This window comes from Ovis canadensis, chromosome 19 (assembly GCF_042477335.2).
Source record: "Ovis canadensis isolate MfBH-ARS-UI-01 breed Bighorn chromosome 19, ARS-UI_OviCan_v2, whole genome shotgun sequence".
Classification (NCBI taxonomy): domain Eukaryota; kingdom Metazoa; phylum Chordata; class Mammalia; order Artiodactyla; family Bovidae; genus Ovis; species Ovis canadensis.
The window spans coordinates 29,341,591-29,354,330 of record NC_091263.1 but is presented as its reverse complement, the minus strand read 5'-3'; the positions used below and the strand labels follow the sequence as shown (position 1 = coordinate 29,354,330).

Here is a 12,740-nt window from a genome sequence, read left to right as displayed (position 1 = left end):
GTGTTTTGTATTTTAAGAAAAAAGAATCCCACTAAGATTTGTTCACAAGACAGAATTCTTAGAATTTTGAAATATCTAACAGTCTAAACAATAATCATTATAGAGACTTAACTGAACAGGGACATCTCTATAACTTCTTAGACTTCAAAATAACTCTTCAATTGCCAATTACACCAACCACTTTATGGTATTTCTAGTCATACAACATTTCTCTTAACAATTCTACACTTGAGTGTAACACACAAAATACATTAATTTCTATTTTTTGAGACCAAACCTAAAGCTACATTTTAGCTTTTCTAACATAGAGGAGTTATCACTGAGTAAGTTAACAACAGTAACATATGGTACTAAATTATATCGCCAGTCACCATGCAATAATTTTGCACTACTAATTGGGGTATGTTTTAAAACCTGACTGGACCCAAAGAGTTCAACTAACCCTCTGTTCTGGTAACTAAAATCTCACCTCTAATGAAAGGCTAAGTAAATGAAGTTAGTAATGAAATCTTCCCAGATCTCCACTAAGAACTCTCCCAGGTCAACTTGGCAAATTCCCTTTTTCTATTAGTAGAATATGAATTTTGAAAGGTAGGGTCCATGGCATTCATGAATCCAGTATCTCCCACGGTGTATTTCAAAGTGCTTTTACTATGGGTCACGCTCAATAAATGAGTGTGGACCTGCAATGAGCTGACAGGAATTATCAGAAAGAGAAACAAAAACATGTAGGTTAATCATCCTTACGGTTCAGGCTCCACTGTGACAAGAGGCATATCTCTTCTCAGTAAAAATCGGTTCTCGGGCACTGGAGGAATCTCTTCTGGGCGGACCACAGGCTTTTCCCTTTTAGCATTTGAATCAACAGATCTTTTTTCATTGGTATCACTCCTCTCAGAGTGACTTAGAAAGAACAAATCAAATCACCAATTAAAATGTGTCTATCTAAATTTTTAATATTAAATAATATAATAACATAACTAACAGCAAAACTGATATGTTGCAAATCCCACTAAAAAGGTCAACATAATTTTCATAAACAGAACATATAAAACATGAGCGAGTGAAAGTTACTGCACTAAAATTCTGATATAAGAATTGCCAAACGATCCTTTAAGAGTTTTAGCGATTTTTACCTACAAATGCCATAAATCTCTGATATAAAACATCTGTGCTACCCTTAGATTTGCAAGATTTCAATATAAACTTCCTAAAATACTGTCCTTTTCAACAATAGGTAACAAAGATAAGTTTACAGAATCACACATACTGTTCCCATTCCAGGGTGTTTGTTTTTTAGGGAAGACTACCCTGGTGTCTCACACTTACCCTTTTGGGCTTATTATATGTTTATTTCTTGGCTCTTCTGAACTGTTTGCTTCCTTTCGTCTCTTTTTAGAATGTTTAACTTTCTGTCTCCTCTTATGCTTCCTTCTTCTGCTTCTCTCATGTTCAATTTCACTTTCTGAGGATGATTCTGAAGAGGATGAGGAATTGGAAGAGGAATCCGAGACTTCTGAATGACTTGGCTTCTTCCTTTTTTTCTCAAAAACTTTTAATAAATAGTAATAAAAGTATTAGTACTGGATTTCACTGCCCACCTTTCAGAGAAAAAAAAATGATTACCAAGTATTATAAAACATGTTTTATCACACTAAAAATTTAAATAAACTTTTTTTTTCAAGTTAATAATACAATTTGCTGGTGAGATTGCTAGGTAACAAAGCCCTCATGAAGTTTATATATTAGTTTGGTCAGATAAGAAAATAAGTAACTACATAATATAACAAATGATAAATGCTTAAAGAGGGAGGAAAACACAGAGTAAAGGGAATAAGGCAAGTCAAGGTAATTTAAGATAACATTTGAGCAGAGACCTGAAAGAAGTGAGGGACAGGGGTCATGCAGGTATCTGAACAAAGAGTATTCCAGATAGAAGGAACAGCTAGCACAAAGTTCCCAAGTGTCTGGCATGTCTGAGTAAAGATTAACACTGCTGGGAAGACAATGAATATGGAGAGATGAGAGAAACAGCAGAAAGCCAGAATCCCTTACAGACCACTGTAAAGACTTCAGTTTTGGTTGACAGAGAGGGAACCCTTGGAGAAGTTGGCTCTGGTTGCTGCTGAGGACTGTAGAGGGTCAAGCGGAAGCAAGACCAGTTAGGAAGCTATCATTACTGAGAAAAGATTATACAGAAGCGATGACAGAGGCAAAGTGAACAGTAGTGAGGCTATTGGAATAACCCAGGTAGAAGACATTTGGGTTTGGACCGAGTTGACAACAGGGGAAGTAAAAAGAAAAAGTCAGAGTTGGAAAGATTTCTGATGGATCAGATACAGGGTGTGAGATGGAGGAATCAGGGCTATTGGTATATTACTTGTAGGAGTTTCTTCCACTACTGAAATCTAGGCGGTATCTCTAAGTTACAGTTTTCAACAAGTGTTACCTGTATCCAAGCTCCCTCTGTTCTCAAAACACTCTTACCGTCTTTTGTCGACTTTGTGGCAAGCACCCCGCAGTCAATAACTCGTACATCTGCATATGGTCTACTTGCAGCATCAGTTTTCAGATTTTCAATTTGTTCGATTACTTCAAAACCAGAAATAACTAGTCCAAAGACAACATGCACCCTGTCACAATACAAATTCAAGAAAAACTGGTTTGATGATAGTTAAGCCAAGAGCAGTAATCAAGACAATTGTTGTAAATGACATGTTCATAGACCTGAAAATAAAAGTGTCTGATGTATGAAGCAACTAGAAGGAAACTAGAAGTTCTTCTTCATAAAAGGTAAAAAAAAAAAAAAAAAACCAGCTCAAACTGGGCCTTAGTTTTCTGCTTTTAAAACAGTGATTCTTAACTATTCTACAGCAGAGAGTATAACAATCAGACTGCACTTGATACTGAGCAGCACCTGTGGTCTCAGGACTACTGCCTCCTGTGATCCTCAGGGAAAGCTTGGCTATGAGAGAATAAACCAGAGGTCAAGAGTGCCCCCTTGAGGGTTCACCACAGTCTAATTGGTTGGACTGGCCACCAGCACACCTCCCCAAAATAATAAGAATGTAACTCTTACCCATCCAGGTGTGGAGCAGGTTTTGTGGTACTGTGCAACAAACATCAACACAAACAAGATGGCAGAAACCAGGTGTTCAGGTGTACAGAGCAGAAGGGTTTAAAAGCACAGCATGTAGAGAACAAAGAAGTAAAGATAAAAAGGGGAAAAAGTTAAACATGATATACATCTAAACTTAAAAAGCTTAAAAACAGCAATAGTAGTCATTTTACTGATTAAAAAAACCCTCAAGATGACAATGCATTACAAACTTTTATCTCTCCAATATGAAGACTATATATATATATACATATATGTGAAATAGGTTTGAAATACACAGCATAAATATACATTAAAATTAAAGTTACTCTCAAATCCGAAACAAAGACAGTAACAAAAACAAACTCAAAACTTATCAAAATCATTAAACAAGAATAAAAAACATCTAGCCATTTGCTTATGGAAAGAAAAGTGTGATCAACACTTAACAAGTGCCCCTTAAGTGAGTTTTTCTACTACTTATTTTTCATACTGGGTTAGTCTGCATCTTGTAGGCAGGTAGCTGGAGGTAGGCCTCAGGAGCCATTTCTAGAACTTCCTGCCCCTCTTGCTTCACTTAAGTTGCCACTCAAAACAACTCAGAAAATGTAATAGGGAGCAAATCTATCTGCCAACACTTCTGACCACAAAGTAATCGTAGATAACATTACAGATACTTTACATTTCCATGGCCCAAAAAACATCCAACTGGTTGCTTTACAGTCACAGATTGGCAGACAGCCACTGTTGGGAAGCCTATGGGGTATATTATGATTAAGATATTTTGAACCCAAGCTGGTTTTCCCATAGCATTTTCACAGATCTTCAGACTATGTGAATTATATAGTGGAAAAAAATTCAAAAGTAGACTCTATCACAAACATCTTAGTTTATGAGAAAGAGAAATTATATTTGAGAGAATGGTCACTGGATTATCAGACCATGTGAAAGCAGTCAATTATACTAGAAGCTCTAATGTCAATTTTTATAATCATTTTATGTAAATTCTAAGAAATATGTGAATAAAACATAACTTTAGCCTTCAATACTAAAAAACATTATTCTATCAGGAAATATAACACATATATTTACATTAAGAATTTTTAGTTCTGTAACAGTACTACAGTTTAGCTTTAAAAAATTTAAATTATCAACTCAAGAAGTGGCAGAATTTTAAAGGGAATCTTGAGTTTTAAAACCACTAGTCTCAAATTTTCCCTAGAAGATTGAGAAGTGGTAGTTTAAGCCAATGTGACCATAAAAATGAATAAAAACAGAAGAAAGAAGAAAAAGAAAATGTAGCAAACAGTGAGGCACTGATGCTTAAATCATGAAAGGAGCATCCAAAAACTATCCTGACAGTAACTTTAATACAGAAATGTGCTTCCCATAATTACACAACTTTACCAAGCACAGTAAAGATAGTAAAAATTAGGACATATGCTAGACAGTGATTCCACTGTATGAAAGATGGAAAGAGGTAAACATTTTAAATGTAAAAAATGTTCTGTAGTGTAAAGGATCAGTCTCAAACATGTAGCAGTGAAAACAATGATGCATTAATTAGATATATTTCTCTTCCTTGGGCCTTTCTCTCACAACTCTCAGATATTCTGGTATTGAGGAAAAGTCTATACATTTTCTTAAAACACACAGAATCCAATTCAGTTTGCACTCTGGTTAATAGAAGTGATGTAAAAACCACCTTAGCGCAAATCTTTGGAACAAATGGTGTGATTAAAAATTTGAACTTACTGCAGTGATGCAGCGACATACTACCTGAAACTCAAGTTGAGAATAGAACCTTTATGACAGATTCAGGTTTTGTTTTTAATTCAAGTGAGAACTGAACACAAACTCAATCCTTTAGTGCACTAGTAAGGAAAACAAATGAAGACAAGAGCAATTCTTTCAAGGATAAATCTCAACTGGCCCAATATGCCTAAACAGTTGTGAATAACCAAGTCTATTACTCGCATCTGCAATTCAGGATGCAAAAATACAAACTTATGATTTAACTGGGTTAGGCTATATAATAAGAATAATGGAAGTAGCCTAACAAAAAGAAGCCCTCTGGAGTTCTCAGCCCACATTCTAAGAGCAGAAATTCCAAGGTAAAGCAGGCTTACTGGAATTGGGCTGATGGGCAAGGGAAAAAAATGATATGCAATGATATGCTTAGTCCAAGCCCTTCAATTCTACTAGAATAGACAACGAGATCTCACCACATCAACTCTTAAAAATTGATGTTTCGAAACTATACAGCTCTAAGGACCAATGTAGTGATAACATATGCCCAGTAAGTTAAGACCTTAAAGCCAGGGCTATCATAAATATGTAAGTTTATGCATGCTTATGAAACACACCTAAAGGAGAAATAACCACAAGAACATTTCAAGTTAGAAAAGCTTCCAATATTTTCACATTTCCATTTTCTACTGTCACTCAGATACTGATTTTCCAGTTCCCTTCATCTCTGAATTTGCTTTAAAAATACATGCACAAGGGTTCATCTAAATCTCATAAATCCTAGAAACAGAAAAGTATGACTGATACGCCAAAAAAAGAAACTACTTTTTTTTTTTTAACCATTATCAAAGCAGATTTTGGCCTTATACAGAAAGTAACAGTTCTGTACTGAAATGAGATATAAACCATTATATACGATATACCCCACTCCCCAAGATGTGTGGGAACTTGGTGGTAACAGGCCACTGAAATTAAAATTATACTTCCCAGGATTTACTATGAACAATAAAACACACTTAATTTTACATGTACTGCTGCCACAGATCAAGCAGAAAGTTTTTTTCTTAATGCATATAACAATAGGATTAAAGAGATAAATAAAGGTAAAGAAAGAAAAAGAGAGAGCCTTAGAGTAATGAGACATTACCTTTGGAGCGCACGGTGTAACACTCTTTCTGTAAATTTTACACAAAAATGGCAAGAAATAAATTGTAATACACTTTTAAGACAAGACTGAATCTATGTTTTAATATCAATATAACTTTGAAATTAAATACTTTCAAGTTTTATGCAAAGCAAGAAAGCCGTTTAAAAAGGAGGGCTCTAAATTTTCTTTCACATAGGATATGTATGTAGAGACGAACTATGTTTAAGAGAAGCACTGAAGTGGGAATCTGCTCAGGTCCCTAATATTTGTAACATCACAGTGTGAATAATAGTTAGAAACAAAATATTATATTTTGTTTTACAAATCCTAGATACTGGCTAAGTCAACTAACATTTTTCTCAAAAAGATAATAATGTATCTAGAGTACATAGGTAAATATAAAAATCTGAATGCCCAGAAGCAGTTACTAGAGGTACAAAAACAAAAATCTCAATGGAAAGAACTGAGTTAAGAGACTTCAAAACAGAATTCCAGAGAATACTTTTTACTAATTCACTTCAAATAATTAAGGAACCTTTTGTGTTTCTACATTTGAAACGTTTTTTCGGTTACACGTCACATCAGACTACTATATGTTATGAGTGAATGAGCAAATGTTTAGATTGTAGTTTCTGTTCACTGCCATTATACACACTTTTAGTTAAGTCACTGAAAATAATAATAATAAGGCAGCATACCTAGAATTTTAAGAATCTTCTCAAAGGATAAAAAGGCAAGAGAAATGCAAGTATAAGAAAATGCATGCTATCAAATCTTGGTACTTTCTTTTCCTCTCAAATGTCTGATTTTCCCCATTATAAAAATTTTTTGTTCAATGAATATACACTTTCTGATCAATTTTAACTCAATTAAAATTTAAACATATCTATTACTATTCAGACCAAAACCCATATTATATACAGTGAACAAAATTCTTTACAGGGGTTTTGGACATACTAAATCTTGAAATATTTAAAAATGTTAAAAGGCATTTATACATGAATGACTGTCAAAAAAGAATATGTTTCAAATAATGTGGTGTTTCCAATGAATGTTATGAAAAAAAGTGACTCTATTTGTAAAGCAGTATGAGAGAAGGAAATAAAGACAATCTATTTGTTATAACCTTTAACATGCAATTTTCCCGTTCAACTCCTGAAACGGTCATGACTGTAAGAGGCACCAGATTGTACAGAGTGACAAACCTCATGTAAGGGCAATGGAGACTAACCAAGCCACATTACAGTGCTCTACCTGTCATTCCAAAAGTCACTAAAATAGAACAGCTTTAAAAAATTCAGCACTAAAATTAACATAATACACACCAAACACCACAAGATATAGAACTCCGTCCACGCTGCTAACACAGATGTCACACAAACACTAAGACTGGATGTCAGGGATGACACTTGATATCCAGAGAATATGGATTATGGTTAAGTGTCATGAAATCTGTTCATGAAAAATCTTTAAATTAACATGAAGGTACTGTTCCTAAAAAAGTAAGGAAAAAAAGGCAGAACTTCTCAAGTTATTAATACTTAGTAGCATTTCTTCTCAAACTCATGAGTATGTGGAAAGAAAAAGCATTTCTACCCCCAAATATCAATATAGCTTTGTAAAGCCCTGAAACCAAACCACCCCTCAACTCCTCTTGCTCTGCTACTCTGAAACAATTGGCACTTCTCTCATTCAGGTGAGTAGCTATTCTAAATGACACAGAAGATATCCTAAAACTTATGTTTTCCTCCCACAGTCCTATTTATAACAAGATGTAACAAACAAGATGAACTTTTGTTTAAAGTTCAAAGTCCGACTTTTTGACTATCCTATTTTCTTAAATTTTTATAATTATCATGACCACTAACAGTGGCAAATGACAAAGCCTGTTCTCAAAGGTTCTGTGGGTATTCCCACTCCCTGCTGTGACATGAGGCCTTCACAGACTAAGCCAAGGGGGATGAGCATGATCATTACTCCAATATGCTCTGCTGGTGCTGCTAAGTTGCGCCAGTTGTGTCCAACTCTGTGAGACCCTATAGACGGCAGCCCACCAGGCTCTGCCGTCCCTGGGGTTCTCCAGGCAAGAACACTGGAATGGGTTGCCATTTCCTTCTCCAATGCATGAAAATGAAAAGTGAAAGTGAAGTCGATCAGTCGTGTCCGACTCTTTGCAGCCCCATGGACTGCAGCCTACCAGGCTCCTCTGTCCATGGGATTTTCCAGGCAAGAGTACTAGAGTGAGTTGCCATTGCCTTCTGTCAACATGCTCTAACAGCAGCCAATGAAGAAACCAGCTGACTTTGGCAAGATGAACCAAAGCTGCTTTGAGCCACCTTTCAGACTGATGAAAATTAAGCAATTACAACTATGTCTTTTAGGCAAGATAATATTTGCATATAAATCATTTCATATACTCAAAAATTTAGGGTCAACCTATAAAAACACTTTCTTCCTTTAATGTCTGCATTTTCACACCAAAATGTTATTTATATTTGAAACTGAGCTACATACTTTACAAACAGAAAAGGAAAAACAAAACTAACTCAAGGCATATGGTAAGACTAGATACAAGGTTTCCTGATAGGTTAGTGCTCTAACCCAGGAGAATATAGTTACTTAATAAAAGTTATAAATTACCTAACTAATCTCTTTCATCTAGGTTATGCAGTATCTTTTTCATCTTTCTGATGAATGAAAGACAATGAAAATCAGAACCAGACTTAACAGTTATTACTGACAGCTAAAGGACAAGAAAAATGCTTTCTTGTGTGTCATATCATTTTTCGAGCAACACTTGATGCATCTAAAACTGACTAAACTTAAAATAAATTCAGGGGAATTCCCTGATGGTCCAGAAGTTAGGACTTTGTACTTTTACTATTGAGGTTCAATCCCTGGAACTAATATCTCACAAGTCTAAATAAATAAATTCAGAGCAGACTGGTCAATAAACCTATGTAGCATACAGTGTTCAGCATGCTCTTTTTAGCTATCAATTTCTTCAAGATTATGAGAAAAATCCCTATAACCTAGACTGTATATGTCTTTTCTTCCTTATTTAGCATTATCTATAGAACAGAAAGACTGGACTGGAGGATCTCTAAATTCTTTTCTAGTCCTAGACTTTATAATCCTGTAACTTTTATTGCAGCCTCTTCCTAGTCTTTGGCCTAAAAAATAAATAATAATAAAATGAACCCCATTAACATGGTCCCAGGTCTTTGAATTCCTTCAAAAATACCTCAGTATGAACAAACTATTACTTCCTCAGTGATTCATGGGGATAGTGACATGTATTACTTCTTTCGTATTTCTCGAGCAGTACTACTCCAAAAACAATTAGTTTTCTTCTATTTAGGTCCCTAAAAGCAAAATCACTATGACTAATATAGTAGTAGATATAAGCAATTACTGCAAAAACTATAAATAGCTTTATACAAAAGACAATCTGATTTTTATCACACACATAATTTTTCCACCCAAAGAAAGCAATATATACAAAAAATTTTAATAAAATGATGTATATGCCTTAGGAAAGAGAGGTCTTAAGTGTTTCAAGTAATGTAATAATTTTTACAAAAAGCACAAGAATTCTTGAGGAACATTTTGCTCAAGTACCCATACTAACTGCACCAAATTTACTCCTTGGAAATACAAGGCAACAGATTTATAACAAGATCTACAAATACAATTTTGCAAGGATTTATTAAAAGTCCTTATTAAGCGGAAGTATAAAGGTAGCTCTTGGCATTTTATGATCCATTCTCACACTACCCTTTCTTTTTCAGACTGCAGAACTGCTGCTCAAGGTGCCAAAGAAGTGTGGGAGGAGGATAAAATGTAGAAGTCACCCCTGGGAAGCTATCTGACAGCTCAGTGACCATCAACCCTCGGAACCTCAACTTTTAGAGCAACTGTCTGTGATCATCTATAAAACTTGAGGATTGTACATTATGCTTTTTCTAACTACTTCCAATTCCAAATAGATTTGGGCTTGCAAGACACAGATTTTCAAAGATACTTCTTTCATGGGCCACCATCTCCATTTTACTTATTCTTTGTATAAAAGCAAGGAAACATTTTATTTAGAAAAGTGAATGTTAGTTTTATTTTATTCTGAAACTCCTGAGGAATTGGTACTTTCAGCCCACATAAAAAAAGCACGTGCATAAAAGCTTCTTAAAAAAAAAAAGAGGATTTTATTTTGTGACTGCAAAAATGTTTAATTACTTCCAAGATTGTTTTTAACTGAAAACTCATTTCCAAAAGTAAATTTCAAACTAAAAGTAGAAAAGTTTCTTTCAATCACAAGTTTACAGTGATCTTAGTGTCATCCATTATTATAAAAACAAGGTTAAAACTTAATCCTAATTTATAAATGTTAAAATTTTCATTTGGCATTCCTTAAAAGATAGTCCGATGTAAAATTAAGTCATGTAGAAAATAGACATGGCTTTAATTGTGTTTGATGCTAAACATTTCTAGAAAAGACTTAAGCGAATACTAAGTAACAAAAAAACAAGATACTCTAAATTTTTTGAAGTCAGACTCTCATATACTGAATTTTAATCAATGCATATACATGCATGGGTTTTATCTCTTAACATTTTATAAATAAGCTAATAAGTATGTAACAATGGGAAGAAGCTGCTGCTACCCAATAAATCAAATTTTAAAAGTACTGATATAAAAAGAAATCTAAAAGAAACTTTAGAGCCCTCAGATGGTAGCTTTTGACCAATGAATCGTTAGTTTATCATGTTCACAGTTCAGATAAGCTTAAAAATGGAAATGGGAAACCTTAATCAAAGAGTAAACAGCTCCTACATCAAGTTTTTCAAAACATTTCCCACTACTTTTTTTTGGCTCTCAAGGAGATTAAGAATAGAAAAATATTTTAGTAAAGAAGTATAGCAATTAATACTCTATGGGATCAAAGAAGATAGAGGAATAACTGTTTTAGGTCTTCTTTTTTTCCTGTACAACTCCAAGCATTATTATCTTCTGTCAGCTTTCCATTTTTAGGACATTCTTGGGAACAGAATGCCCCTTATCTGAACTTTATCAGATCATGTTGGAATTTATTTTTCACACAAATATAAAGTGTGAGATTTATTTTATATGAATACTTTACTCCTTTAAATACAGGGAAGCGCCATTCATACCCATCCATTCAGAAAGATGACAAAATTTTTTTCTGGTATGGAAAAAATATTTCTCCAATACACATAGCATAACTGCAGAGATTTACTTCAATCAAAAGCATTAAACTCCATACTAGGCAATTACCTTTCATATTTTATATCATGGAGTTATAATAAAAATAGGTTTTGGAATAACTTTACATAAGAACACATCACAGAGTATGCCAAAAGTCTTTCAGATGAGAAATAACTAAGGTTTTGGTTGTGTATACATGTACATGTAAAGGTGTTTGTTTTTTAAAAAACAAATTTATCATTCTAAAGTTTTCTAAGCAATAACAGCACAAATTTTTGGTGAAAATGAAAGCAATATTGGGTTAGTTCAACTATGCATAGAGATCTCACAAAGTTTAAGATTGCTACAAATGTTGGCTTAACACCAAATCATTTAATCATTTAATGTCAGAAAATAATGGCACCTCTCTCAAACTGGCTCAAAGAACAACAGTAAGAGGGAAAAGCAACCATACTATGGTTTACTCAAACCAACTGCTTTCCATGCCAAGGATACATTCAGTTCCAGTCATGAACAATTTTTTAAATGCTCATCAAGAGTTTATATTCCAATTCAGATTTGATAAACTGAGGCCCCAAATTTGTTAAGATTCAAAGCCAATTTCTTAAGATGACAACAGAATAATTTACATCTTCAAGTTATGCCTTTTAAGCACCATCCTTCAAATCCAGGATATATTCTTAACACTGAGATGGCTGTTAAGAGCTTACCAGTTACTATAACATAATAAAACTCAAGCTGACAGAACCTAGCAGTAAATTTGGATCAAGGATACCATCTTTCTCATGAACAGCGCTTCTCTGTTTAGGAAAAGCTCATCTCTGAATTATGCCTACTCACATGAAAAACTGGGAACCATTGGTATGTTTCCCTCGATTTGCCATTGACAAAAGGAACGCTCTGTCATGTTTGAGAATAAAGTTTTCATCTGTTTGAAGAAAACACAAATTTGTCAGTCTCCAATTATAAGCCACTTTTAACGTGTAATGTTCAAAGTAGTAAATAGAAAGCAAAGGATGAAATTCCTCTTCTGGTCAGTACAGATACTTGACTATTTAGAAAAAAATTCTTTTAACTAATCAAATAACGAAAGCATAAAAAAGACACAAACAACCCCAGATACTACTTATTTACTACTTAGCCTTGAGAAAAAGAACATATATTTAATACTTTATACAAACAGCCTTAGAACAGTCACGTTTAGTAGCAACAGACATTGGCTAAATGATATTTAAACTATTAACTTTCAGGGAAAACTACCAAGAAAATTAAAAAAAATCTTTATAGTAGAGCTCGTTTCTTCCAAATTTCCAATCATCCTGCATAATGCACCATTCATGGGAGCTTTAATAATCCTCTTATGTGCTTAATTTCTTATGGTAAATTTATTACTCAGTCAAATTGTTGCTAGATGATGAAACCAACCCTAACCAAAATATTACAGTAAGTTTAGAGACATGCCTAATTAAATCAAGTATGTAGATTCTAATCAATAGGATCAAAAACTAAGGAGGAAAGCCCTGC

General features: G+C 34.1%; 1 protein-coding gene across 12 annotated transcripts in view; it reads right to left on the bottom strand.

The window, feature by feature from the left end:
• NKTR (natural killer cell triggering receptor) overlaps nt 1-12,740 on the bottom strand; it is a 43,295-nt gene that overhangs the window by 17,446 nt on the left and 13,109 nt on the right. For 8 of the 12 annotated variants that reach the window (XM_069561792.1, XM_069561794.1, XM_069561797.1 and 5 more), the window contains 5 exons: nt 12,057-12,144; nt 3,080-3,109; nt 2,488-2,633; nt 1,330-1,552; nt 748-903 (listed from right to left, as the gene is read on the bottom strand). In XM_069561792.1, coding sequence (XP_069417893.1) covers nt 748-903; nt 1,330-1,552; nt 2,488-2,633; nt 3,080-3,109; nt 12,057-12,144 — 643 coding nt within the window. Of the gene's footprint in view, nt 1-747; nt 904-1,329; nt 1,553-2,487; nt 2,634-3,079; nt 3,110-5,993; nt 6,022-12,056; nt 12,145-12,740 lie in introns of those variants that run through there. The other 4 variants (XM_069561800.1, XM_069561801.1, XM_069561802.1 and 1 more) reach the window with 2 other exon arrangements.